We start from the raw sequence: 25,791 nt of genomic DNA, 5'->3' as shown, positions 1-25,791 counted from the left end.
AATGACTCAAAAAAAACACCAATTCTCACTGAAGCAACGACTACAAACCCAAATCTTAGAACAATCAGACACCTGAAACAATCAAACTTCCTTGTAACTCTTGGTAACAGTGACAGCACTTTCCACCTTCACCCAAAGTTGGAGACGAAGCAGGAAAGGGAGGGGATCTGGATGATGGTTCCAGCACAATTAAAAGGTGTGTTCATGCAACAAACTGTGTTTTGGGGTCGCTGCTGGGACTCCGAGTGGCCTTGCCCTTACCTGGATGGCTTTGGGAGCTCATTGCTGGCAATGTCTAGTCCTTGGGAGAAGGGATTCAAGACAGATCAGTTCCCACAGGAGTAACAGCAGCTCAGAAGAGCTCCAGTGCTTCACCAATACATAGGAGTGGGAAGTGGGGATTAAATCATGGCCACGTTGTAAAATCCAGGGCACAGTGACATGCTGAGTCGTATGGGAAGTAATCCAAGAGGGTGGCAGAATGTCTTCCAATGGCTTTTAAAATGGGAACCTGCAATTAAAGAAAAAGATGTCTGCGTTAGCAAATTAAGATTATCAGCCATTTAAATTGTACATTATATAACCTATTTATCCCCAAGATTAAAATACAATGCTATTTTAGGCATTAAGGGCTACAGACAGAGTAATTTTCAGAGTTGTAAATGTTACTTTGATTAATAACCATAAAGATGCAGATAAATACTTAACATTATTTAAAAAAAAAAAAAAACAATTAGAGGAAACAACTTTCCAATGACACATTCAAGTCTCAGAAACCCAAAATTCCGTGTTAATTCTCATCCTCCAACAGCACCATATGAAGCCACTTCAGTCCAACAGCTTCCATATTTTAAAAGCCATATGTATGAGTGGTAACTGTACTTCATGCATCTGTTCCCTAAAGAAGTCTAAAGAAAAATTCCTCAGTGCCAAGAAGTGGTCTTGGAGCAGGAAGGAAAAAAAAACCCACACAATCAATTCCACTCCCACTCTACCCAAGCCTCCAGCAGATTACTAAGAAGCAGCTCCATACTGCCCTGGGGGAAAAAAAAACCCACCATTCCCAACTATTTTGAAGCTGTGTATTAGAGGGACGGAGAGAGAACAGGGGAAAATGACCCACAGAGTCAGCAACCCCCGGCCCCTGCCCCCCAGAATATGGAGTATAGAAGCAGTAGATACCCTGGCTTGGGGAAAACCCACCAATGTTGCCCTAAGCAGCCACCCTTTCCATCAAAAGAACTTGCTTAAGTTCAGTCTGAGGGACAGGTTTCAGGGTTATTTTTGGCACTACACCTAGTGACATCCAGTATTTCCCATCCTTGGAAGTGTCCTAGGCCAGGCTGGACACCGGGGCTTGGAGCCATGGAAGGTATCCCTGCCCATGGCAGGGGGTGGAACGGGATGGGCTTTGAGGCTCCTTTCCCCACAAGCCATTCTGGGATTCTGGAGCATCCCTGTTTCACAGGCAGGCTGTCCCAGGGATTCTGCTCTGCCACTGGCACAAGCTCCCATACTGAAGCCAGCTTTGTCCTTTATGTAGAGTATCCCACAGCCACTGGTGATTTCTCTTCTTTGCACCATAAAACCAGCAGCCCATCCCTCCTGGGTACCCAGGGGAGCTCCTCCTGCCTGGCCAGGCATCCGCCAGCACTGGGGTGAGGTCACCCTGCTGGCAGCAGCCAGCTCCAGCCCATCCCTACAGATCTAGCTGACTCTGCTCACCCCAAACTGCTCTGGCAGCAGATCCCAAGGAGTGGTGCCCTGCAGCACCGCTGGGGCAGGGGATGGCTGCCATGGGAGCTGCAATGGGGACTGCTTCTGCCTTGCACAAGGAGCATCTATCCACACTGTGGCTGTGCCACAACACTTCAGGCAGTGCTAGATATTCCTGGAAGAGCTCTTAGCACACTCGGATTGGAGTGTTCCTTTCCAAGAAGCAAAACCAGGTCTGAGATTTCCAGCACTGGCACAGTGGCTCAGGATGGGCTGAGGTTACTGCCCTGATGTGCAGGAAAATGCCCTGGCAGACTACTGCTGAACACAGTCCCTTCCTTGCTGTGCTTCATTAAAAGCCCTCTTTAACAGGCTGTTTCTCTGCAGCCCAAGTGTCTCAGCATCACCACTCTCCAAGTTCCTCTCTGCCCATCTTGCATTCTTAGACACCTGGAACGCGTTCCATGTTAGGCACCAAATTCGAAAGAAAATCACTTAAATGTCATTTCTAATCCCTGCAGGTCCCTGCCATCCCGAATGTTCAAGATGTTCCAGTCCCATTAATCAGCCCATCCTGTTAAACAGAGCTGGGTCAGCTTGGACCAGGCATTAGCAAGATACTAACATAATTTATTTCCATTAAAACCAGCAGGTACTGTTGTAACATAAGCCATCTCAGCTGTAGACAAGAAGGATATGGAGCGGAGTTACCAGATCTCCGTGTCCTCATTTTCCCAGCACAAGAATGAAAATGTGATCGTGAACAGTGAAAAGTCTCCCAAAGAAACTGGATTGAACCAGTACCACAAACCAAATCCATTCAACAACACCTATCTATTCCTGCTATTAATCTATTCCTAGTTCTGCCCCATCCCTTCGAAGTGTCCAAGGCCAGGGGCTTGGAGCAGCCTGGGACAGTGTGCAGCATCCCTACCCCTGGCACGGGGTGGAATGAGATGGGTTTTAAGGTCCTTTCCAATCACTCTGTGATTCCAAGATTCTCTCCAGGACACAGCAGTCATGTCCCAAATTATCTCCCTCCAAACTGCAATTATCAGGTAGCCCTCGCACTGATCTCTGTGAAGACCAATGCTGCCAGGCCTCCACCTGCATCAATTCTTCTGTACATTTGTCCTTCTGCTGCTGTCTTAAGGAAAACACTCATTAATTAAAAGAAACAAAATGCCATCTATCCCTCTGTCTTGAGTATTGGGAGGTCTAGAGGGTTTTCCCAGAAAATCACCTTGTTACAAAAAAAAAAAAAAAAAAAAAAAAAAAAAAAAAAAAAAAAAAAGAGAGAGAGATATTAAAAACAAACCCGACTTTGTTTAACTTCTGCCCCAGTGCCTCCAGGACAAGGACGATCACCTCTGGCCTGAGGAACAGCGAGTCCACCCTGAGCATCATTCCAGAGGCACGTTCCCATCCGGCACAGACAGGGACTGGCTCAGGGCCACCTGCCCACTGCCACCCCACACACAGGAGGGACCTCAGACCCCACTGCCTTGGCCAGATGGGTCACAGCAAGGCTCACCCCTGGATTTTGGGGGGCCAGGGGCACCTCGGGCTCCACTGGGCTCCAGCTGGGAGCAGAGGTGTGCACAGACAGCCCCAGGATCACCTGCTCCCATGGGAACTGGCCTGGCAGGCAGTGAGCAGGGCCACAGGGACCCTGGCAGCTTTGGCGCAGCCTTAGGCACAGAGCAAAGGGAGGGCTCGGGGAGCATCCACGGACAAGGCACAGGATGGCACTGTGGGAAGAGCCCAGCACAGCTGCAGGCTCAAACCAGCAAGTTTGTCAAACATTATTTAACCAGGACTGGGATCATCAAGCGTCCTGCCTTACAGGAGAATTTTCAGAGTCTGATCACTGGTGGACTTTTAAAAATCTCATGAACAGGAGCACAAGGAACCACTTAATACCTGTTTATTTCAGCCTGCTTCTAGCAGGGCACACCTGAGAGCACAGGCTCCTTGAAACCATGAGGGCTGGTGCATGAGCAGCTGTATCCTCATCACATCCCTGGAGAAGAGGGTGGCCATGCTCTGAGACTGCTGTCACCCCCTTGTCACAGGTCCAAACGAGCCTCTGTTCCTGCAGGACAGGCTGAGGGGCTGCAGCCCCTGCCAAAGCACCTCGTTTCCCCCTGGTTTGGTGCCTCAGCAAACCACCAGCCCTCGCAAGGCGTTTTCCCTGGATTTAAAGTCATTCCAGATCTTGTCTAACCCAAACACAAACGTTTTTTGGTTTTTTTTACAAAAGAATCTTACAGTTCTGCCACAAGAATGGTTTGCTAATAGAAGCCTGGAGCAGCTCCCCTACAAAGAGAGCCCAAGAAAGCTGGGCCTGTCCAGCCTGGAGAGGAGAAGGTTGTGTGGAGACCTCAAAGCAACACTGCATTATCTGAAGGGGCTGTGAGGAAGCTGAAGAGGGACTCTGCATCAGGAAGGGCAGTGAGGGGACAAGGAATAATGGGTTCAAACTTGAAAAGAGTGAGAGTTTAGGTCTTAGAAAGACATGTTTTACTGTGAGGGTGGGGAGGCACTGGCACAGGTTGCCCAGAGAGCTTGTGGGCGCATCCCTGGCACTGTTCAAGACCAGGCTGGACAGGGCTTGGAGCAGCCTGGGATAGTGGAAGGTGCAAGAGGACAGGACAAGAAGATCTTTAAGGTCCCTTGCAACCCCTTAAGGTTCTGTGATTCTGTGGCAGGTGAACATTCATGCTTTCTCCTCCCAACCCCTTCCAGATGTGCCTCTGTGCTTTCACAAGTCCAGATGTGTGGCAACCACTAATGACAGTCACCACAGACCTTTATTTACAGAGCTCAATTTTTCACAGCTTTAATTGCTCCTCTCCAATAAGAATCTTGGCCTTGGCCTTCAGAGCTGAGTCAGATGGGTTTCTCCACAGCCAGGAGCTCTGGTGCCCGGGCTGTCTCTGACACAGCAGCAGCACTGCTGCCAGGACCCCTCGGAGCTCCCGGTAGAACAAAGGGATGCTAGAAGGCCTTCCACATCCTGGCTCTCCTCTAGCAGCACTCCATGGGGTTTACTCTCCAAAAGCCATGGAAACACCACCGCCACCCTCCAAAAGGCGTCACCACCAATCTTCTGCCTGGCACAGATCGATTACAACGAGATCACGATTTGTCCCCCCAAAACTACCTCCCTCACTGCATTTAGAAGCAAACAGCCCTGAGTTTACAAACACACTGATCTGAAGGGAGGCACAGCCTCTCTCAGAGCTTTATTGATTGAATCTCTTCTTCGACAACAGATCCTGCGCCTTTAACCAGAGGAGGAGAAAGCTGCCTTTGCTTCTCAGGGTTTGTTTATAAAATACCGCCAATACAGGATCCATACATGAAAAGAGGAGGGAAGGAAGAGGCTTCTTAGAGATGCCTGGAAACAATTCACTGTGACCACAGGGAGATTTACTGTGTCTTTATTTAGAATGATGGAACGGCTGGGGCTGGAAGGGACGTCAAAGCCCACCTCATTCCAAACCCCTGGCATGGGCAGGGACACCTTCCACTAGACTAGGCTGCTTTATTTAGAGCAGTATGAAACAGCCTCCTGAGCTTGCCTCCCCTCCAGGGATGACATTTCTCAGGCCCCACTTTTCAAGGTGACAAAAACAGTGGCAGCAGTCCCCAGGACCCCCACAGCCCTGTGACAACATCCCCTCAATTCCTGTTTTTCCAGCAGAATAGAGCTTCACTGGATCTGTCCCAGGAGAGCAGGTTTCACATGCACAGCCCACTGCCCAGGAGTGCTGCTTTTCCTACAGTACCAGCAATACTCAGACCTCTTCCAGGAAATATATTTGCAAACATCAAACACCATGAGACACCCCCTTCAAAGAGTGTGGAGTCTCTAAAGAGTTTTCTGTCTCTAAACACACACTGTGAGAATAGCAGGTGACACTGTAAAATCTACTATTAGCTTAATGCTCAGCAGTGGCCAGAAGAGCAACTGGATTACCATGGAATAATGAAAAATAAAGAAGCAGATTTGCTGCTGTGTCAGCCCAGTTCTTCCAAGACCATGCGTATTTTGTGCAGATCTGGACACTCCCCCTTCTTTTCCAAGTACACAGTGTAAGAGTTTCAAAAGGGCAGGAAAAACACCATCAGAGGTGTGGTACAAATTCCTCATGCCGGTGAAGCAGGTTATAGTAAACCTGCAGCCCAGGCAGAGACGACTTAAAGATATCACAGTGATGCTGAATCATGATTAACACAGACAAATCACTGACCATTCAGCTTTCCATCTATTTCTGTCAGAGCCAGAATGTTTTCCCCTACTTTTGCTGGCTGAGAAGCTGAGTGGACCCAGGAGCAAGGGACAGGTCCACAAATTGGGAAAAGCACAATTTGAAGTGTGATCTCTGCATTACCTGCTTCTCCTTAGCTGCACTGAGAAACTCTGACTTGAGATGCTGGGGAAAACAGAAGTTCTCCTGAAATCCAAAAGCAACTGGACAAATTTCTTATGAAAGAGGACAAACACCAAGTGCACGAGGCAAGGAAACCCATGAGACAAGTCACTGTTTGAGAAGTGCCACCACGTGCATGTCCTGTTGTGAAAGGCCTCCCAAGGCACATCCTCTTGGATGCTGCTGGAGAACATAGCAATCAAGCACTTTTAAAGACCTTAAAATCTCACCTGGACACCAGCCTATAGTCACCAAACCAACTCAGCTCTGCCTTGTCCCACACAGACATGACAGCCCCATCTCATGAAATGTAAATTTTGCTCTGATAAACTTTCTATATATTGCACTGAAATCACATATCAGATTCTTTCCAGCTTCCACACCTACGCTTAATAACTTAAGGGAAATACTAGAAGTGGAAGTGTTGACACAAAACTCAGGAATCCTAATAGAAGGGGGGGACAGGGAGCACAAGCAGTGTGAGAACTGAAGCCTTCACTACAGGCAGAACTGTGTCAGTAACAATTAAGCAGGAAACCCAGCCTAGTGCAGCTGTTCCTTACAGCTCCTCTCCAAAGGAGCACCAGGCACAAACATGCCCCGGTGAGGAGGATCTCGACTGACCAGTCCAGCCCTCTCTCCCAGGACATCCCATCTTTGCCAAACGCATCGTTTCCCTGCAGCACCAGAGGTGCCTGCCTTTGAGATCAAAGGCTCAGCATGGTGATTCAAAGAGAGAGCACCTCAGAAACACTGCAGTACTTCAAGGAATCAGCCCCTGGTGAATTTGTTTAGCAAATGCTGCCATTTCCCCACCAGCCATCACAAGAGGCTCTCTCATGACAGCCCAGAGCCAAACAAACATTGTGCTTCCGCCTCCCCCGAAACTTCCACTCTCCGGCTCACACACACAGCGAAGATTTGTTGGTCACACCAAACGCTGCGACCTCGTGACAGGTTCTGTGTGGCGGCACAGACAGAGATTCCATCTCTGAGAAGGTTTGTCCTGTGTGTTAAATTAGGGTATGTGTGTGTGTGTGTGTGTGTCTGTGGACCCAGTGACCAGGACAAACCAACACCTGCTCTGAACTTCCCCAGTTTATCCAGAAGCTGCAGTGCCTTCCTGGACAGTCCTCAGGAGGTGTCTTTGGGAGCAATCCTGTCATTATTCCATAAGCAAGTCCCTGCAGTGAAAGCAGTACTACACATGCACTGGAGTCACCATCAGAAACAAAATGAACAGCAGCCACAAATGCCAAGACACTGTTAACTAATTATGAATGGCTTCATTAACACAGAACTAGTCCGCAGCTATGGAAGGGTGGCACACCTAGGTGGAAATAATTAATCTAATTACGTGTAACAGAAATTCTCTGCAAAAACAATCAAGGAAAATGCTTTCTAGTTTCACATCCTTTGGCTTCTTATTGTCAAGGAATGCTCCACAGCTGATTTCCAGGGCACACAGATTCCCTGAGTTAAGCTGCTTTCACCATGCTCTTTTCAGTTGTGTCTCCAAGTCAGGTGCTCAGACTGATCTCTGATGGCACTGCTGTATTTCACCTCTGGAAATCCAAGCACTGAGACATCAGCTCAAACCGAAAACACAGTACACCTCAGTGGAAGTGGAGACACTCTTTGCCCATTTCTATGTTAAATTAACACAAAACTGACATTATGGAGCTCACTCCTGGAAGTATTTTCCTCGCTAAGTTTCAGACTGAGGAAATCCCTCGTGGTACTTTGCATAAACACTTTTATAAATCACCACCCTGACCAGCACTTACAGCTGCACTGAAAACCAAAGGTGCCTCCACAGCCTAGAAAGAAAAATCTTGTAGTGGACACCCAAAAAAACCATGAATGTTTTGTGCCTCTCCTCCTTCCTTGCTAGGAATACATGGGAGTGTCTACACGATTTCTACTTCCACAGATTTCACAGCAATACCACTGGGCAGACCTCTTATCAGTCTTTAGACCTCGACAAGTATTGATGTCGAAACCGCTGCAGGTATCCCAAATACACAAAGAAGCAAAACCACTCTGGGAACAACAAAGTGCATGAGGAGTGAACCTCAATCGGCCCAAGCATCACCCAAGACTCTCAACAAAAGATCCTGAGCAAATCTGGAAATACCACCTCATGTTCACTCCATGGGAGCTCCAATTTAAAGTGGCCAACAGCTTGGAAATTATTTTTTTCTGAGTCAAGCAGGAAGAGCTGCAGATTCAGAAACGTAAGCGACTGTTTGAAACCTGGGACTGTGCGAATCTGCAGGAATACAGAGCCCTCCTTGACTAGCAAGACTCTGGCAGAGGGTCTGAAAGAGCAGGATGCTTCTGAGCTCAATCCAGTTTCTCAGCAAGAGCAGCAAGAACAAGCAGTCTCACAGATGGATCCGCGTGGGAGGGAGAAAGGATAAAAGTCTGCCTTGGGAGCCTGTTCCAGCTGCTACCGGAGCCTCACAGGAGTCGGCACAAATTGGGCAGAGCTACCTATAAAAATCTACTGTCTTGGCTTTTTCTGAGGCCCTCTTCTTTCCCAATTCCATGTTTTTCCTCCATCCTACTATTTCCACATTCGAAGGAGTCCAAATCAGATAGCTGAAAGAAGTGCTTGACAGAAGGTAAACGCAGACTGGGAGTTTATCCCATTTCTCCATCTCTGCCTTGCAGATTACCCTCACTACACACACTCAGGAGCAGAAAAATCAAAATTCCTTTTAAGTACTTGACTAAGAAGTGATTAAAAATTCGAGGCCAGGTTGGAACCTGGATCAGTGAGGGGCAGCCCTGCCCATGGCAGGGCTGTAGAACTAGATGGTCTTCCAGGTCCCTTGGGACCCAAACCCTTCTGTAACTCCACAATTCCATATTATCTTCAGCCAGAATCTCCCCCAACAACATTTTCAGTGCCAGGAAGAGGCTTGTGGCTGGCAGATGGGGAGCTCACCTCACCAGCTGAAAGCAACTCTTTACCTGGGGTTGTTTTTCAGCTCCTCAGGTAGGCAAAAGCAGAGAGAAAAACATTTACCTTTTGTCTTCATGTACTAGAGCTGTTCCAGCCATATCTGAACTTCTTGTTCCTTCTGACAAAGAATCAGAATTACTGGTCACTAGCTGTGCCTAACCCATCTGGTCTCCCAGCATAAAATAGCTGAGTACATGTGTCATCAATCACTGTTAATTACTTCATTAACTTGGAAAAAGAATATTGACTTTTTTTAAAGAACAAACATTGTTTAAGGTCAGCCTAGTTCTCTCTCTCTTTTTTTTTTTTTTTTTTTTTTTTTTTTCCCCAATTGAATGCTATCTGATTACCAAGAGAAAATAATTTGGTCTGAACACTCAAGCAAGCCTGGCACACAACTCGTGCAGTTCTTTTGTCTGGTCAGACATTTCCTCAAGTCTTTTTCTGGAAGGGCCAGTTTGATCCAGAAGCTTCATGCTGCTCTCCAGTGCCCCACATTAACCTCGCTGCCATTCCTACCTACTGCCCCCGTGGCTTTGGCAGTCCTGACCTTTGGCATGCTCTGGGAAAGAAACATGCCCCAAGGTCTCCACAAACACGTTGCATCACTGTGGAGTGGACATTCAGCCCTCTGCTGTCGACCGCAGAACAGTGGCACAGACACAGAGCACAGCAGTCTGCGCCTTCTCATCTGCAGCACAGCAGCTGCCAGCACATCCAACCAGCCAGGAGCCACTCAGGGCCATGCAAAGCTCCCCCTGGACTGTTCTCCTGCTCCAGAGGCTGACTGGGATCACCTCTTGTCCCCAGCACGAGCTCACCTTCCTTCCCGGCAGAGGGGTCCCTCTCCACACCTGCTCACAGTGCCTCGTCCAGCCACTCTCTCTGGAGAAGCCACTTTAACTCAGTGTTTATGACATTTTCTTCATGCCTCAGTTACTGGCATAAACACTGTTATTTGTTTGAGGACACCCAGTGTCACTCCCGTTCCCCAGTATCCCCTAACTCTGCCCCCCAGCCCACACTGCAGGAATGTGTGCAGAGCTCAGGCGAGCACCCTCACCTTTGGCCAATGTCCAGCTCATTGGACACGGCACACCCTCACCCACAAAAGCTTTGGAATCCCAGCACAGGCTCCAAAGTTTCTATTTCTGCGTGTTTTATTCCTCCTGTCTAGCACTGAATGCCAGTAAGGATACCAAAACACTGCCCTTCGCACAGCCATCCAAGCACCCAGACCCCAGGCCCAATGAACTGCATGGGATCATGGAATCCCAGAACGGTTTGGGTTGGAAGGAACCTCAAAGAGCATCTAATCCTAACCTCAATGTGTGGTGCCACTCTGCCATTTCTCCTCTTAAAGGGCCTGTTTTCCTACAGCAAATAACATCTTACACTAGTGCACAATGCACTCAAAGGCTGTATCTTATTCAAAGAATCTTTACCTAAATCCAAATTTTATATACAAGCATGAAGGATAATGCCAAACAAAAAGCAAGAACTCACAACTTCGCCTTTAAAGTGCAATATAATTTGCTTTTGTTTGTTGGGAAAACCTGTAACCACTGACAGCATCCCTCTGCTGATGGGATAATCCCTCAGGACACGGGGCAGTCCCGGGCACTCTGTTCAGTCCCCAGCTCCTCTGCCAAAGCTGCTGAGACTCCAAGCCCCAGACTGCTGATAACTGAACAGGCAGAAATCTCCATGGGAAACTGAAGTAAATATATGGCTTTGTATTCACAGGGTTTCCATGATTTCCACTTCTAAATCACAATTAACATTTTCCAGCCACATCCACAGCCAGGATAGAAAACCAAGTCAGTCACCACAAACCTGTAGGTTCCTCTGTTGTACCCCTCTGAACAGAGTTACATTTTTCATGCATCACCTTTCAATGAAAACTATAATCTTCAGGCAAATATTTCAGTCTTAAAAGCCGACAAGCAAGAAAGGAACAACTGGTACCTCTCAGACTCCGGGTTTCAGTTATCTGATGCTGTTATCTGTTCTATAACACCATCAAAACCAAAGAGGAACAAAACCCTTTCAAGAAGTACCTGCCGCTTACCTTGACAGACAAAAGCCAGCAAACTTTTGGGAACTTACTTCCCAGGCGTTGCTCCCAACATCACAGTGGTTCCTCAAGTCAGTGCAAAGGAAGGGCACCATCTACTTTAAGATTTACATTTTATATGACCCATTTTGCCTGTTTGCACAATTTGAACACAGCAAGGCAAAGTAGAACTGTTCTTGGAAATAAGAAAACTGGACTGCAAGGCACCTGAGGCACCTCTGCAGGTGGGGGTCACACCTCTGTGGGGCTGAGGGGCACAATCCTCCCTGCTGGTCACAGATCTTTGGATGCAGCCCAGGATTTGGGGGGTTGAGATTTCTGGGCTGCAGAGCACTTTGCTGGGTTATGCTGAGCTTCTCATCCACCAACAGCTCCAAGCCCTCTATGGCTTTTCACACTAAACAGAACAGGCAGAATACTCTTCCCAGCAACTCGCTCCTCTTTCATGGTGGGAATGAAGCAAAGTAATTTGCACCTGCTTTTGTCCCTCTTCAGCCTTTCAAAACATCAAAGCCCAACCTTCGGGGGAGGGTCTTTTATTTGCTTTCCCAGAGCTTGGAATTTTGCACCTTTGCACGCTCCTAAATCTCCTCCTGTAACTTGTGGCTAACAGCTCCAGCTTCCGCATCAGGAGGAATTGCTCGGCTTTCAAGATAAGAGGTATTAGTCACCAAAGCTCTGCTCTGCAGGATCTCCTCTCACCTTATCCACCTTATCACCTGCTGCTTGGGATACTCTGGAATAAATTAACAGGAAAAAATACAAGGTGAAAACAAAACAAATGCAAAGACTCCGCGTGTAAGCATTAATCTGGATCAATCTCATACCCGACAGGAGGTTATAATGAAGTGGGGTTGGTCTTTTCCCCCTGGTAACAAGTGACAGAAGAGAAGGAAACAGCCTCAGGTGTGCCAGGGAAGATGAATGCTGGATATTTAGAAAAATTTCTGTGTGGAGAGAGCTGTCAGTCCCTGGGTAGTGGTGGAGTCCCCATCTCTAGAGGAATTTAAAAGCCACGTGGATGCGGCACTTGGGGCCGTGCGTTAGCAGCAGCGCTGGGGGAACTCTTGGATTTATGATCTTACAGAACTTTTCCAACCTGAACGATTCTCGTGTTTCTATGAGCATAATGACTAATATAAGTTACATTATGGCAAATGGCCTGACAGCCAATGCCTGCAGCCACCTCTGGCCAAGTGCAGCCCTTCCTGAGGGAAAGCACATCCAGCCTCAGCACACCCAGACAGACGGACACCCCGGACGGACGGACAGCCCCTCGGGATGTCAGGCTGAACATTATTTACATCTCAGCACCAGTTCGCAAGCAAAGCGCGGGGCCAGTGCAAAGCAAACACGGGTCCCATTACCTCAGAGCACTCGGCATGCAAAGCACACTCCAAGGCTGGGGCGGGGGAAGGAGATTGCAGGAATTTTTTCCTGAAATGGAATGGGGAGATAAGATCGAGTGAAAAGGAGCAGAGGCTGCTGACATATCTAGACTCCCAGAAGCCAGTAAATATGCAAATGAGCTGCCATTTCTGCCAGTAACACTCAGAACCAACTTTGATTCTGCTAAAATATATCGCATTAAACAAGGGAGATAAGGCCAGCACTGAATCCACACAGAGCAGCTCCCTTTGACCAAGACAGCTTTACTTCTCGCTCCAGGAAATCCTGAACAAAGCTTTCTATTCAAAGAGTCTCCACTCTGACTATCACAGTGTTTATGAATAACTTTGGCCATTTACCTTTCAGCAGTCTGATTTGCAAGTGCTATTAAAAACTCTACATAAAGCCATAAACCACCCTGGCAAAGCTGCCCCCATCCAGTCCCAGTCACAAACCCTTCCCCAAACCAGGAAAGGGCTTGCTGCCCTAAAGGCACAAACAGCGAATTTCACACGAGATGTCAGAGAGGAGAAAAGAAAGGGTGTATTGAATGTGCATCCCTGGAGACAGAGATTACAGAGCAAGAACTGAAGTTGATGTGACCTGATAGCAACGATAAACTCTGGAGATGATAAAGGCCTGGATTTTAATCCATCTGTTGTCCTTGGGGTTTGGACAGACACACCAGGCAGGAATACGGATGGATGAAAATATTAAATACAGACATGATTTGTTTTCACATACACGAAGTATAACCTGTGAAATAAATAGATGTATATTCAAACGCCAGAGGCAACGAAAGCATTTCTTATTTTCACTCCATTTTATCTGCCTATCACCTCTGAATCAGCGAGATGAGCTCACAGGCCAGTGCTGGCTCCAGCCTGAGATATACATTTTGCACACTGCTAGGCAAGTGCAAAAGCAGCTCGGCCCTGCCATGGCAGGGACTAAGCTCAGCCTCGATAACTGATTCCATTCAATGAGGCTGTTCCAAAACAGTAAAACCTGCACCTCTCCTCGACAGCCCTTGGCTGCTCTTCCGAGGCTCCAGCACGCAGGCGAGAGCATCGAGAACTTCAAGCAACCGCCAGCGTCAAAAAATAAGCACGTACAGAAGCTAGGGAGATGTAAAAAATAAACCCCAGACCTTTGCAGGCTGAACAAGCCTCCCACGTGCGGCACAATACCACGGGAACAATTTCCCCAGCAATGCTGGGTACTGCAGGGAAATGAAAGCAGGCTCCAGCCCTCCAGGAGCAGGACCTCCAGGCAGCAGGGAGGCCTCAGCAATTCCCAGGAGCAGGAACCCAAACCTGTGGCAAACACTTCAGAGAGCAATCCTACAGGAGGTGGCAGGGGAAGGCTCCCAGCGCTGCAGGAAGGTTATGACAATGCAGATTTGCTGGCAGGGAGGAGAAGCAGAGGCATGAACAGGGCTGCGAGGGCCGGCTCCAGGAGAGAAGAGCCGAGGGAAGAGCCCCGCAGCTGGGCAATGCCGGCCCAGGGAACACCTGTGCTCACCTGAGATCAGCCCACGGCCCCTGGATCGCAGGCAGCCCCTGGCAGGAGAACACCAGGACCTGCCCTGAGCTTGCCTCGGTTTCTCAGCCACGCTCACTGGCTGCCTCCAGCATTTGCTCAGAATTCCCTTATCCCTATTCTGAGGCTGCCGTAATTCCCATTTTTGTTGCCAGTGCTAGGAAGGAACCTCAGAGCTATATGCTGAGGCCCTGAAATTTAAATATACGATAACACTGTAAATAAAAGGAAACAAATTCCTTAAGGAAAACCTTTTCACATGCCAGATCAGTTCCCAATAGTAACTGCTCAGCTTTGACAAGAGATAAATATTTACAGTCTGGAACAGAGAACACCTTGTGTTGCAATACTGGAACGCAAACCTTGTCAGTCCTGGTATCCTGAAGAGAGAGTTTTGATATTTTAAAGAAAAAAAATTAGAAATAAACCCCCGAGCTGAGCACTTAGAAGCGCACACACATGATCGTGCTCATTTACCCCACCAAAACAAAAACCTGAAGGTAGTCACACAGAGAAATTGTCAAACATGCTGAATCCAGAACAGATTTTCTCAAAAGGAGACCTCATCCCCCAGGGAATGTAGACAGTTTACAGCAAAAGTCTAAATTATTGCCAAGAATATGCTGCCTTTTTTTTAATTTATTTAAATATAGCCTAAGTTGCTCCTCTTAGACAGTCCTCTAGCGAATGAAGACACTGAAGATTTTTCCGACTGGAGCAAAAAGGCAGCGAGGAGGATCAGATGTCCATGCCAGCTCCTTGGACTGGGGCACCCCACACCAGGAATACCTCAGGACGAGGAAAAAGAAAGCGCAACAGCTAAAGCCTGAGCTGTCTCTGAGCTTCCAGCATGACTCCCAACCTCTGGCCTGATCAGCTCCTTCCAGCTAAGGAAAGAATGTGGGGAATGTCATTCACACCGGCGCTGGCAGATCAGGGCATGGGAAGTGTACACTGGCTGGATATCCCTGTCCTGGGGAGGGTGATAAGCCCGGTACAGGAGATGCTCTCCTCCTTTCTGGTGGCTTGGGTCCGCTGCCCTTTGAAACGAGGTGAGCATCTCATTGAACATGAGCTCTGTGCTTTGCTGCACTGTCTGTGCAGTCCAAACTCCCGGTTCTGAGAGGACCTGCACGAGGCCAGCCCGGCTAAGCTGCTACACAGCAGGATTTCATATCTGAGGTGCAATTTTCCTCACCCAACTGCTGTTGGGGCTTTTATGGCCCGCTCCCTTTGAAGTGGAGCAGCGCAGTCGCCGGCGGGCCGACGAAAGAGTTCAATGTCTACTTGCCACCCTCAGTTCCCTTACTTCCTCCTCCCCTTCCCAGGGAATTATTCCCTTGGGCAGAACTTTCCTGCCTTGGCCTGGCTGCTGTTCCAGCATCCCATCCCTGCAGTCAGCCAAGCCTTATGTTCCGTGTTCAAGTTCTCCGTTCGCTCCCCTGCTTCCAGCATCCCTGCACAGCAGTTTATTTTTAGACCGGCATTTTTAGAGCGAAGCCCAGCAGCAGCACACTTTCAGCGCCAAACAGAATTCGGCTGTGACTCTGATGCTGTCAGCTGACAGGGGGACACTCGGGTTTGGTGGCTGCCACCCAGGGACGCTGCCGGCCCCCGGGCTCTCCCAAGGGATGGTGACTCTGCCACACCCCGAGCAGCTCCTTCCAAAGCCTGACCACTCTCACAGGGAACAAATCCCTCCTGATGTCTGCCCCAAGCCAGCCCAGAGCCTCCCCGTGGGTCCACACGAATGTTTGCAATTGGAGTCCCCCTCACAGCCAGCTCAAGGCAAAGGTGCTGGTGCTGGATCAAGCCCTTAACCACCAATACAGATAAGGAGAAGTGCCCCAATATACAAAGTGAGGCTCCTGCCCAGCGTTATCATCAGCTTTCTGGGGTCAGAGGTGGTTTTCAAGTTCTAAATACTAATATTTACCTTCTTTTGCCTATGGCTTGTTGTTTCGATTCAATTACAGACTAATAGAAAAAGATCCAGCAGGTACCACCGCCACCTTTTTCTGCTGACAGAACACAACCTAGTAGGGGCAACAGCAGCAAGAGACACCCAGACACAGCAACTGAGATGCACAAGACTGTGCAATCTGTGTAAATCCACCCAAAAACCGCAGGGATGGCTCAGAAAACTGCACAGTAAAAATCTTTTCTCCTCTCAACCGCTTACAGAATGTCCTCCTGAACAAGACTGCAATGACAAGGCCAGCTTCTCCAAGGCATAAAGCAGCCAGTGACAGAGCCACTTTGCCCTGAAATCACATCAAGCCTTTTTGCCCACTGACCCAGAAATCTCCAGCTTTTCTGCAGGTTTGATAATTTATAACACAAAACCTCAGATCACTTTTCCCCATCACGAGCTGGTGGTTTTTGCAAAGCTTCAAGAAGGAAGTGTTTTTCCTAACGTTAAATATTTCATACACTGTTACGATCAGGCCCATCCTCAAAGGCTCCATCTGAGGCACAGGGAGCAGATGAAGCAGCAGGGATGAGCAAGGGGATGAAGAAAATCCTGACAAGGAGAGGCAAACACAGCCCCCAAGGAAGCATTAGGTACCTACTATGTACAATCAGAAAAAATACTCCTTTCTAGTCCTCTCCCTCCTCCTTTGATCATGCTTCCAGGTCAATATCTTGTAAGAGGCAGCCCTGACTCAAATGTATCCTTCAGCCTCCACCAGGATCAGACAGCAGGTATCAGTTGTGAAAATAAATAAGTAAAGAACATTTCCTCCCAACCAAAGCACCGCTATTTGACTCAGATAGGAAATCTGTCTTGGGTAGGAGAAATGCACAACAGAATCCACACGGAGAGTAATTTATTTTGGGAGATTCACACGCATCAGGTAGCGAGGAAGAACTGAAATACAAATGCACATCACAGTAGCCAGTGTCTGTCCAGGCCCACTGGAAGGACTGGTCACCAAGGAGGACAGCCAGCATCAGACCCCAGTGCACCTGACTCTTCAGCATAGAGCAAGGCCAAGACATGAAGTGTGAGTGTTGTCACCACCCAACACACCCGGGCCCTCCTTGCCCTGCTGAGTAAGAGCAGCAGCAGCCCTAAAGCATGGAGAGCTCAGGTGACATGTGCAGCAATTCCCACCCACAGCTGGGCTCAGGGGGACAGAATCCAGGGGCTGGTTTGCAGAAAGAAGAGTGTCAGACCAGGCTTTCTGCTTTGCACAGGGAGCAAAGACAGACTGAGCTTCGCAACAACCCAACAGAGATCCTGCTCACACTCATGGAACGATTAAGGTTGGAAAAAACCTCTAGCACCATCGAGTCCAACCATTAACTCAGCCAGGTCTGTTTCTCTCCCTATCCCTGGAGATGCTCCAGCAGCACAAACCACACTCAAGCTGCACCATCTCCCTGGGAAGGCAGCAGGAAGCTGCACTTCACTGTGTTCTTGCCCTCTCCAACTTTAGAAAGGTGCCAGCCCCTTTTCAAAAAGGCGTCATCCTCTCCACCAAGACCTCCACATGATCGAGTATCCTCTGAGTTATTCCAAAGCACTCTGTGCTCCCCTTTCCCCCAAGAAGGCTGCAGAAATAAGCCAGGCTTCCTGGCAGGACGCACACCCTGCTGGGCTGCTGACAAGCTCAGTGTCACTGTCCTGGGGACCTGGTTCAAGCCATACCTGGGACAGGTTCCCTCTCCTGACTCACCCACGGCACCGGCGACAGCAGTTTACTCTGATTGCAAGACTCTGCCAGCTGGAAAAAAAGACTCTCTTCGCTTGAGGAAATGAGTCCCACATATGCAGTGCTGTAAAACACGACCCAGCCTGCAGGAAAGCTCAGCTTCACCCATGAATTCCTCCTCCAGGAGCACCCTGACGGACAGTCTGCACACAGCTCTTCCCTTTCCAAGGCTCCCTGGGAATTCAGTGATCTTTGCATTCCCATCTGTCTGCAGTTGGACCCACTGCATCCAAAGTCAAGACCAACAGCCCATCTTCCATCTCATCCCACTTCCTTCCAAACCAGTGTTCTCGAACACCTGCCCACTTCTCCCTTCTCCCTGCCCTGAGCCACCAAGGCTAAAGCTCACAGACTGTTCCAGTTTGCACAATCCTCTTTGTTATAAAGGTGTGGAAAATGCAATTTTTCTTCACTTTTGTGCACGTTATTTGAGCAGAGAAGCAAATCTCACCACTCCATATGCACATGAACCTGCAGCAAAAGGCAGCCCATTTTTCTGGCTCTCCATGAGAACCAGCTGTATTGAGGATTTTACCAGAATCCACCACAAACAGCAGCAAGAACTAGGTAACTAGGGAAAAATGTAACCTTCCAAAGGCTTTGAAAAACACTCCTTTTCTGAGAATTTCTTGGGAACAGCACATACGAAGATTAATTCCTGTTTCAGGCTCACATTGAGGACCCTTTTCTTGGAGCTAATGTTTTGTCAACACAACCCCAGAACCAACCCGAGCATTCTTTTCCCTGAGCAAATGCAGCATAAGATGTTGGAGCACATCAGGAAAATCCAGGCAGGAGAAGGATATGAAGTGACTGGTGACAGCCCAGTTATGAGTAACTACTATTCCTCAAAGTGGAGTTAACACAAATTCTATCAGCAAACCAATGCTCCTGCATACACGTGACAAATGGAAGTTCATTTTACATGGAACAAGACACAGTGTACTAATGCTCCTAGAATTTAACTGTAATTAAGTCTCGCTGACAGACACCTCATTAAAGCGCCACTTCTCCAGAAAAAATTAATAAAGTGACTTACTTCCTATGTGTGAAATATCAGGGTTTTTTCACTGCTCATGAAAGATACATGGAGTTCAGTTCAGCTGGATGTCAGTGCTCCCCAGAATGAAGGAGTGACACGCTTAAAAAGACATTTAAAACAAAACATTGCTGTGCTGCCAAAACCCAGGCTGTGATGCTCAGCCCCTGCACATTATTTTATCCTGTGATGGCAGAAAATAAAGCCCCGAAAATACAATTCTTCCAGCAGACACAGGCAGATAGATAAATAGATCGATGAAGTAACTTTTAATTTAGCTTGTTATTAGAAAATCAAGCTAAACTAAAATAACTCCGTTTTGGCCAAACTAAAAAAAAAAGAAAAAGATTCTCGTAACCCAAAGATCTAGTTTTCAAATTGCAACTTTTTGGGGTTTAAATGCTTCTTATGTGAGGAACAAATGTTAAGACACTTATGCTAAGATGAAGGGGCAGAGCGTTGAGTGTGCCCGGGACCACGAGCCAACACACATTCCTCTGTGCTGGGAGACGGCTCTTTGAGGCACATTTTAACCAAACTTCTCTGAGGTAATATCCAATACAAAAACAAGCTTCAAAAAATGAAGCTGATCAAGATGTGCCCAGTAATGAATGCCACAGAAAAGGCCTGGATTTTCAGAGGGGAAGGCCAAGCTGTAATTCCTTGCAAAGGAAAAAACCACAGAAGCTTTCCAAGAGATTTTACAGCCTTTTTCTAATTGTTCCCTCTTTCAACATCATTATGCAAACTCTGTGTGCTTTCCTGCGTCTCTACCCCCATGTATTTCACCCATTCTCCCCCCACCAGCTTCTTCTAAACGCTGGGAGGCAGCCCCTTTAAGACAGCCAGAAATACAGTGCAGATTTTTTTTCTCCTCCTCCTCCTCCTCTCAGTTTAAACTGCCCAAATCTTTCCGGTGAAGAAGCATTGCCCAAAATCTGCTCGCTATTCAAGCGGCCCTGGCAATGACAAGCAGCACCTCATGAATCATCTGTTATATATTGCCTTATCAACATGGTCCACTGCAGGAGAAAGTAAACGTGGCCCACTTTGGGCTTGTGCAGAACACAATCAAAATGCAAGTGGCATTAATTACAGGAGAGCTCTGAGGAGCTCCTTCATCCAAGGATACAATATAGACTATATATATATTTATATGTCTATATATTTGAGGCAACCTAAATTGAACCAAAATGCTAACAGCAATTTCCTCCCTCACCGCACACAGCTTTTACTTTAATATTTCAAAAGACTATTTATCCCTTTTACTGGTTTCCAATATGGCCACATTTCTAATTATTAAAGCAGACAGCTTTAGTGTTTGTGCTGTTTGTCAGCTTCAGCTATTTGAGGCAAACACACATATTTTTATGGGGTTTTCCCCCCCCAAGCCAGACCTCTGAGCTCAGCAAGTGAGGGGAACCTTGCACTGCTCTGGAGCATTGGCATGCTTTGACCTGGAGAAGCTGGGAGCAAAGGTAAATGGAAGGGAGAAGCTATCCATGAGGGAAGGGGGTTCAAAACTGAAAAGCAATTGTGAATTCAGTGACAAGACACGTCCCATTGGCTTCTCTGCCCAGTGAAACTGACCCTAACAAAAGCACAAACTCAAGAGGTTCCAGCAGGACTCTGATAAAATCTAATCCCACGTAGGCTCAGTAGCAGGATTGAAAAAGACGACAGGAAAGTGATGGGGTAATTGGAAACAAGCTAAAGGTGAACCGGCAGAGCAATGAAGTAGAATGTGACACCACTGAAGAAGCCAGCAAGAAGAATACTTGGCAAATATTTAACAAATGTCATTACCAGTGGCCCAATAACACGTTCAATTAGTATTTCCTTGTGGTTTGGGACAAGCTCTGCCATTTGGAATAGGCCAGCAACAGATCCCACTGAGCAAATAAACTCCTCTGTGTATACTCAACCACGGGTACAAGCTGAGTGAAATACAAACCCAAGAGCTGGGGTTCGTATTTTTTACATATATAAATACACAATGCCAAGAAGTGCACAAACACTTCTTTAGCTGGAGGAGGACACCAAAGAAGCATTTTAACCCCAAGATCAAGCTGGCACAGCTGGGCAGTGAGTACTCAGGTTCTCAAACTCTGAAGGGAGCATCAGTTAAGCCACACAGACCCAGGGTAACCTCGAGAGCACATGGGGACAGCTGGTTACAGTGACCTTACAAAGGCACAGCCTGGCATACCAGCATGGGCAGAGTGCTGGAAGGTGAAGGAAAACTCTCCTGAAATATTTATCCCATCTTACATACTCATGGGCAAGTTTTAGTCTCAACACTTTGTTTGCAATGTGTCTGGGCACTTCAGGTATAGTCTGCAGCTTCTCCTGATTTGAAACCTGCAAATGAACCTCGAGGACAAGTTTCAGGCACTGCAGCAAGTTTCTGGATGACAGATACACCTCAAGCTGGCTTTAAAAGGTCTATTCCCCAGAAAGCACAAAGCATTTGAAAGAGAGAGAAAGAGGGCAAACTGAGCTAAACTCACAGGCAGTTTTAACCTTTGTTTTGAACAAGTCCTGCTCCTCACCCCTGCAGTCACACAGGGGATTTAAGGTTGAAGACTCAACTCTAGCTTTTCAGCAGGCTATAAACAGGCAGCTCCTGTGCTTCCACCCATGGGAGGAAGGAATCACACTGTGAGTGTGTCCATGGTGCCCAGAGCAGCTGTGGCTGCCCCTGGATCTCTGAAAGTGCCCAAGGCCAGCTTGGACACTGAGGTTTGGAGCAACATGTGACAGAGGAAGGTGTCCCTGCCCACGGCCGGGGGTGGCACTGGATGGCCCTTAAGGGGTCCTTAAAGCTGCCTCCCAAGCATTCCAGGATTGCAGGGCCAGGAGAAAACCAGGCACTGACCGTGAGGGCTGCAGTCACTCTGCTCACACCACTGCTCTCCAGGGGTGGGCAAACCACAAGGCTGGCACGTCCCAGGCTGGTGCTGAAAGCAGGACAACCTGACAAGTTGGGCAAAGCCTCCACCCAAAACCATCCCTCAGCTAACACAGGTCCATGGGACTTGCAAACCTTCCCACTCCAGATGCTCCAAGGGCTCAGGAGACAGGCTGGAGTTCAAGCTCTTCAAGATTTGGGTAAAACATGTTCCTTCAAGACAACCCACTGCCATCTGCACCTACCTAAATATCCCCTATCAGCTCCTGCTATCAGGTAACTTCTTCAGGAGTCCATCGATCTCCAGGTGTCTGTAAACACATCACTCCTAATTTAAGGAAAATCCTCACTCTTGTATTTACCCTTTCCTGCTGTTACTGCTGGTTTTTATCTTCTCTTCATTAATGGGATGTTGCCTGTGAAACATAAGCACAGCAGAGTTGCATCTTCACCAGCACAAAGATTACATAAGAAACTGCTCTTACTGTTTTCCTCTACTCTTGGAATGGTTTGGGTGAAAAGGGACCTTAAAGCCCGTCCAGTCCCACCCCCTGCCATGGGCAGGGACACTATCCCAGGCTGCTCCAAGCCCTCTCCAACCTGGCCTTTCTCTGTTTTCCTGATGATTCACCATCAAAAGGCAAGCAAGAAAGTGAAATTAATTTCCACTACTGAGTTCACCTGCATCTCACACCAGGACCTGGGTCTCCTCCACTTGTTATCTCCTACGCTGGACACTCCCTAGGCTTCTCAAGAATTTGGTAATTCACACCTGGCAGTTCCCCTCTACTTTAGGACAGTCTGTTTAGGAGTTGGTAGCACACAGACACAGGCTGCCCAACAGACATCTACCCCCCAAGGGAATACAAGCTTTCCATGCCTTCCTTCCACACCTCCATCCTGCTGAGCAAATGACAAATTATTCTAGTGTTCTCAGCTCTTTTTCAAAATGCTTTCCGTATTCTGTCTCCTTTCTTAAAGCTAAATCCTGAAGCAAAACAAACAAACAAGCAAAGGGTGACGAAGTTGAAATTGTGAAGATTTAAAGATATTTTTCCCCTAAGTTTAGGCCACCAAGGGCACAGCTTAGTATCAACACCGGGAATGTGTCAGATGCACACGCTAAGGCATGCCATTCAAGGACGGAGGGAAAAACCAGAGAATCCTGGAAAGCTGCATCTTCCACATTTCCCTTTACCCAGAAAATCTGCAGTCACTAAAACTAACTCTTTCTAACTGGGTGGCATTTTACATTTCCAAATGTAATTGAGTGAGCGTGTTGCCATGGCGACAGCAGGGTTCTGCAATAACTTTGTTGCCTTGTAATTGCTGTATATTTGTATACAAGCAGCTGAGCTCTCTTTAATTCAATGCCCTCAACTCTTCCAGCAAGGTTGGGTAGCGACGGCGGCAGCTTTTTAGGCTGAGAACTCCGAACAGCGGTGCTGGAAACATCAGAAACGATTAAAACTCAGCGCCGCGACCGACCGCATTACACACACACACACAAAAAACCCCACACCACTAAACCCTGCCAAGAACCAGATTATTATATAAACTTCAGAGCTCCTTAGCTTTTAAAAATGTTGCCGTTGCAGCAGCAACAACAACCAAGGGAAAAAAAAAAAAAAAAAAAAAAAAAAAAGGCACAATTCAGATAATTAACTCCAGGTAGATTTGGCAACAAGCAGAGAGCACTTTGAGGGCAAGGAATAAATGCGGCACGAGTCCCATTTATTGACAGGGCGTAATACCAGTAAATCAAAACGCACTGGGGATTATGCTCCCGGGGCCAAAGCAGCGCTGACTGTCCCCAGCCTCACAGCAGGGCCGTGGGGACAAGGGGATGCGGCACCCAGCTGCCGGCTGGGAAAGAAGCGGGGCAGAAAGGACAGAGCCAATGCCTCGCCGCACGCCCCATCCCAGCCTTTTACAAGGCATTTTCACACCCTGAATCCACCCACACCTTCCCAACACCAGATTCCCCGCTCCTCGGGAGCGTTTGCAGAGCTGAAATCCAGCCCGGAATATGAGGCAAGGCTGGCACGCCAAATCCGCTCGTACGGGCGTTAGCAGCGACGAGCCTGATTTATGCAAATCTGCCCCAAGAGCCTATTGACAGGCAGAACCCTCAGCAAAAGCAGCACCTTCCCCTGCCGCCGAGCGGGCGCACGGCACAGTTAATCCAGCGCTTCGAGCCGAGGGCAGGTCCCCTTCCCCTCCGGCCGCTGCCCGGCGCCCAGCACTGACAGCGCCAAATTATTGTTATGTAAATCCACGGGCTCCGCCGAGCTGTCACCAACGCCCCGGAGAGCACAGCCGGGGCAGCGGGCAGCATTTTGGGGGAGCGCCGGGACCGCGCAGCATCTTCCCCTGATAAATCCCTGCAGCAAAACCCACACGCGGCTGCCGGGCAACACCTCCCTCTCTCCGCGCTGCTCCGCCGGCCCCAAACCGCGGCTTTTTCCGCTTCGTTTCGCCCCGCGCAAGCCGAGGCTGGAGGCTTCGCGGCGGCACACGTGGTTTATCCCCCCCGGAGCCCCGAAAACCGAGTTCTGGCGGCGAGGCTGCAGCCCCCGGGCCTCGGACCTGTCACTGCCACCGCCGGGCTTCCCGAGAGCGCCGCGCTGCCGAGGGCAGCAGCCCCAGTTTTCTCCTCCCGGGCGCAAAAAAAAAAAAAAAAAAAAAAAAAAAAAAAAAAAAAAAAAAGCCATTCTGGGGCTTTTTTTCCAGGAGGAGGTGGGAACCGCGGGGCCCTGGGCCAAGCCCGGCAGCCGCGGGGAGCGGGGCGGGAGGACGCAAACTTTCCCCAAGTCCCGCGTCATTCCCAGGATAAGGAGAAGGGAAGGAGGCGCGGGGGGAAAGGATGGAAGAACCGACCCCGGGATGCGGCCCGCCCGGCTCCGCAGGGCCCCGCCGCGGGCGTCGCCCCCGCCGCAGGGCCGCGCCCGCCCCGCCGAGCCGAGGCGCGGGGCCGGGCCCCGGCGCGGGGCTGCCCTCGGCCCGCCGCCCGCCCGCGCCGCCGGTCACTCACCGCCGCCCGCATCGCCTCGCCGAGCCCCGCACGGACCGAGCGCCGCCGCCGCCGGGGGGGGACGAGGCGGAGCTGCGGCCGCCCGGGAGGGGCGGGGCGGGCGCGGGGGGCGGGGCCGCAGGCAGCGGGAGCCCCGCCCGCCCCATTCACAAAAAAAAAACCGGGCCCCGCGCGCTGAGTGGGCGGTGGCGCTGCCCGTCACCGCCCCCCGCGCCCCGCCCACCCCGCCCGCCGCGCCTAGGCCGATGGCGCGCGGCGGCCCCGCCCCGCCCGGCGCGCCACCCAATCAGCGCGCGGCCCGGGGCGCCGCGCGGCTCAAATCCGCCCGCCACGGCCGCGCGGGCGCCCTCGATTGGCCGCGCGAGCTGCCCGTCACCGCCCCCTCCCACGGCCGCGGCGCAGCGGCGACCGGCGGCCCCCAGGAGCGGCCCCGCCGCGCCGGGAGCCCGCCGGGTTGGGGAGGCGAGCGGCCTTAAAGGGCCCGTACCGGCGGCAGCCCGGGCGCTGCGGCGGGGGCGGCGCGGCTCGGCGGCGGCGGAGCGCCGCGTACTGACCTGGGCGTCGGGCGAGGCGGGAACGCTGCGCGGCGATGGCTCCCCCGGCGCGGAGCGCGCCACCGACGGACTCAGCCCGTGACGGGTTCCGCCATCTTGGAATTTTTTTTTAGATGGGAGAGTCACGTGGTGCGACCATTTTTTCGCCGCGGCCAATCAACGGGCGCGGGTTATTTATAGCCGCGCGGGGGGAAGGTGACCAATCGGGCCCCGCCCCGGGCGCTCCGGCCACGCCCCGTGGCGCGCGGCCCGTCGCCATGGCGACCGGGGGGCGGGACGGAGGCCGCCATGTTGGCGCCGAGCCCGCGGCCCCGCTGGGGTCGGGAGCGCAGGAGCGGCTCCCTCAGCGCCCTCCGAGGGCACGGCAGCTGCCAGCCGTGCCGTAAAGACCGTACTGCGG

At 49.8% G+C, this 25,791-nt stretch overlaps 1 protein-coding gene across 4 annotated transcripts in view; it reads right to left on the bottom strand.

The window, feature by feature from the left end:
• HDAC4 (histone deacetylase 4) overlaps positions 1-25,522 on the bottom strand; it is a 175,613-nt gene extending 150,091 nt beyond the window's left edge. For 3 of the 4 annotated variants that reach the window (XM_066322354.1, XM_066322357.1, XM_066322356.1), the window contains exons 1-2: positions 25,392-25,522; positions 262-511 (exon numbers count right to left, since the gene is read on the bottom strand). In XM_066322354.1, the coding sequence (XP_066178451.1) occupies positions 262-283 (22 nt within the window). In that variant the 5' untranslated portion in view covers positions 284-511; positions 25,392-25,522. Of the gene's footprint in view, positions 1-261; positions 512-24,837; positions 24,894-25,391 lie in introns of those variants that run through there. The other variant, XM_066322355.1, reaches the window with a different exon arrangement.
• Positions 25,523-25,791: the final 269 nt, after the last annotated feature.

Source organism: Sylvia atricapilla, chromosome 7, assembly GCF_009819655.1.
Source record: "Sylvia atricapilla isolate bSylAtr1 chromosome 7, bSylAtr1.pri, whole genome shotgun sequence".
Taxonomy (NCBI): domain Eukaryota; kingdom Metazoa; phylum Chordata; class Aves; order Passeriformes; family Sylviidae; genus Sylvia; species Sylvia atricapilla.
Note: the sequence above shows the minus strand (reverse complement) of the source record. Positions and strands in the feature narration are given on the sequence as shown.